General features: G+C 36.7%; 1 protein-coding gene across 1 annotated transcript; it reads left to right on the top strand.

The window, feature by feature from the left end:
• The first annotated feature begins 381 nt into the window (after positions 1–381).
• LOC128549329 (uncharacterized) lies at positions 382–2,280 on the top strand. Its single transcript, XM_053525925.1, has 3 exons — positions 382–396; positions 1,343–1,532; positions 1,937–2,280. The coding sequence occupies exons 1-3, from the start codon at positions 382–384 to the stop codon at positions 2,278–2,280; spliced, it is 549 nt and encodes a 182-aa protein (XP_053381900.1).
• Positions 2,281–2,879: the final 599 nt, after the last annotated feature.

Genomic DNA, 2,879 nt, shown 5'->3' with positions numbered 1-2,879 from the left:
CACGGATAAACGCATGACTGGGCACGAGCGTGTTGCACGAAATTTTGATGGGATCACTAGCTGTAAGTACATATACGTATACATGATACAAATGTAAAACAGCCAAAACCCGACAGGAGGGTGGAGGACAAGGGCGTCTTCAGAGCGGGGTGCGAACGCACCGCCTTTTCGTTCGGGCAAAGTTTGCAAACTGCATTCCATTAATATACCTTTTAAGCCATTTCTAGTATGTTTTTTGTATTTCTTCCGGCCGCTTCAACCGCCAATTTGCATATGTTTACTTAAATTACTTTGTAAGTTGTCGCATATGCAAACTGGATGAATGCAAACAGTTAAATAATTACTTTACTAAGATTGCAAATTGTGTGCTCCTCCTTCGATATGGCGAGCATACACGTTTGATAGACTAAAACTATGATTTTAGACATTTTAGTCAAACTTCTCGTTCGCTCGCAAAACTTTATTTCAGTAGTATTTATAAACGCTTAAGGGGTTGCAAACCAAAAGCACTACCTCCATCGCAATACCTGCCACCGGCGAAGCAGAGGAGGCCCATTAAAATCAGGAAATTCACAGACTGTGTTACGACAAACGTTCTTGAAAATCAAATGGTTAATAATTCACGTGGTTCATTAGTAAGAAACTGTAAAACTGAGCAGTTAAGAAACTCTTTCTTTTTGAAAATGCCATCTGGAAGATTATATTATGTGTGCAAACTTAAGCCGGTGTAACATCAAATTTTGACCTCGTTGAAAATTGACCCCATGGGTCATTTTTCAACGGATTTATGATCAATTTTCAACGTTGAAAATTGACCCTTCCCGTTATTTAATGACCCACCCACGCGTAAAAAATTGACCCTCGTTGAAAACTGATCAAGTATAGGCAGGTCATATTTCAACGTTGAAAACTGATCCCAATAATCTTACGCAATATGCCTATAACCATACAAATGAAAGAATAATCTTAATTTTGACTAAAATGACTTCTCTTTAAAGCTGAAGTTTATATTATGAAAATTAGAGTTCAATTTTTGGTTTCTAATAATAGCTATCTCAAAGTGTCAAATCAACAAAAGAAAAGATGCTGGTTTGGGAAGCAAACCTGAATTATAACTTTCCAGCAATATCTGGAAACTATGCCACTATGAAGGATTACTTGTTAAACATGTTACATATAGATGAATCTGAAGTTTAGTGTTACTGAGATAAATCTGAAGTTTACTGAAAAAAAAAAGGAATAAACAAAACTTTAATTTTCTCATGCGATATCACAGCATATAGCCTAAAGTTGAATATTGAAGGAATTTTATGATAATAATGGTTGTTATTTCTCTAAATAGAAAATCACCACAAACACAGCTGCAATCATCAAAGGTGGATCTGTTCTGGCAGTGGATCAGTCTATAATAAGGGAGATAGATACCATCGGCAACTATGGGGCAGTCCGAAACAAGCCAACAAAGATTAATGGAAGGACCAGAAAAATGGTACATATCCCTACCAGGAACCTTCATCCAGACCGTGTCAGAGGTAATTATCAAATTCATTACCTTAAAGAACTCATACTTTACTAAGTTTTAAAGACAATACTGCAGGCCTTAGGTCATTATCTCTTTTAATAACAGTGAAAGTAAGCAGAATGGCCGATTAAGGCAAATGGCTGCTAAAAATAGGTGGTTGCTGAGTTTGACTTTAATGAGACACTTCATGCACATTTACAGTTTAAAGGGCATTGCTTTTTGCCAGTTTTAGTGTATTGCAATGAGAAGTATGTTAGTTATGAAATGTATACACCATGTTTAATTGGTAAATTTTCATTGAATAAAAAAACTGTATGAAAAAATGGTTATTTAATGATGATCTGTAATGTCTAGCAAGTTGACAGCAAAATCATTCTCTTTAACAATGACAAAAATGATCTTTTGTTATTTCAGAGGTAGAGAAATGCCTGGGACCCACTGAAACTACAGCACCTTCAACTCCTACCGCATCTGCAACAACATCTACGAGAACAACTCCTGAAATCCTGACAACTGCACATACACCTACCTCTGAACCTCAAGATTCACCACCTACCACATCTGCAACAACATCTACAAGAACAACTGCTGAAGTCAAGACAACCTCACATACACCTAGATCTACCTTGAACCTCAAGATTCACCACCTACCATCTGCAACAACATCTACACCAACAACTCCTGAAATCAAGACAACCTCACATACACTAGATCTACATCTGAAACTCAGAAGCACCTGTATCCACTTCACTGACTGATCAAGACATACACCACCAGCTGCAATCCCATTACAGACAGTCAGCACTCACTCAAATAAAGCCCCAGTGCAGCTGGTTAAGGGAAAAAGGAAATTAGACATGTTATTGCTGCCCACTGAAGTGTCGGCCGACGAATTATGTAAAAAGTGCTTTAAGCGAGGGAGAAGTGGCATGCGGTGGGTTGAGTGCGGGATATGTGAACAGTGGTATCATGCAACATGCATGGAGATAGGAAGGACACAGTACATGAAAATTCAAAGGAACGAAACGACTTGGGAATGTTGTTGATACTGTTATAAATAGTTCAGTGTTAGGTTCTCTGATCATTGCAAATTTTGCACCAGTTTACTGAATATATTGCTGATTAATCTTCTATATATGAATAAAAATTGAAATATTTGGTATACAAAAAAATGACCTTTTCAAAATATCTGAAAGCAAAATGGACAACTCTTTTATTGACAGTGTTTCAATGATTTTAGGAATTCCCCAATGATAGTTATGATTCAAACATTTCCACAGCTTAATAAATTCAATACAATATTGTATATCTTTTTATACTGTCAACATTTTGAAAGAGGCTATACTGAACTTTCTTG

The sequence above is a fragment of the Mercenaria mercenaria genome, chromosome 16 (genome assembly GCF_021730395.1).
Source record: "Mercenaria mercenaria strain notata chromosome 16, MADL_Memer_1, whole genome shotgun sequence".
Taxonomy (NCBI): Eukaryota; Metazoa; Mollusca; class Bivalvia; order Venerida; family Veneridae; genus Mercenaria; species Mercenaria mercenaria.
The sequence above is the reverse complement of the archived record's forward strand: the minus strand, read 5'-3'. Positions and strand labels throughout refer to the sequence as shown.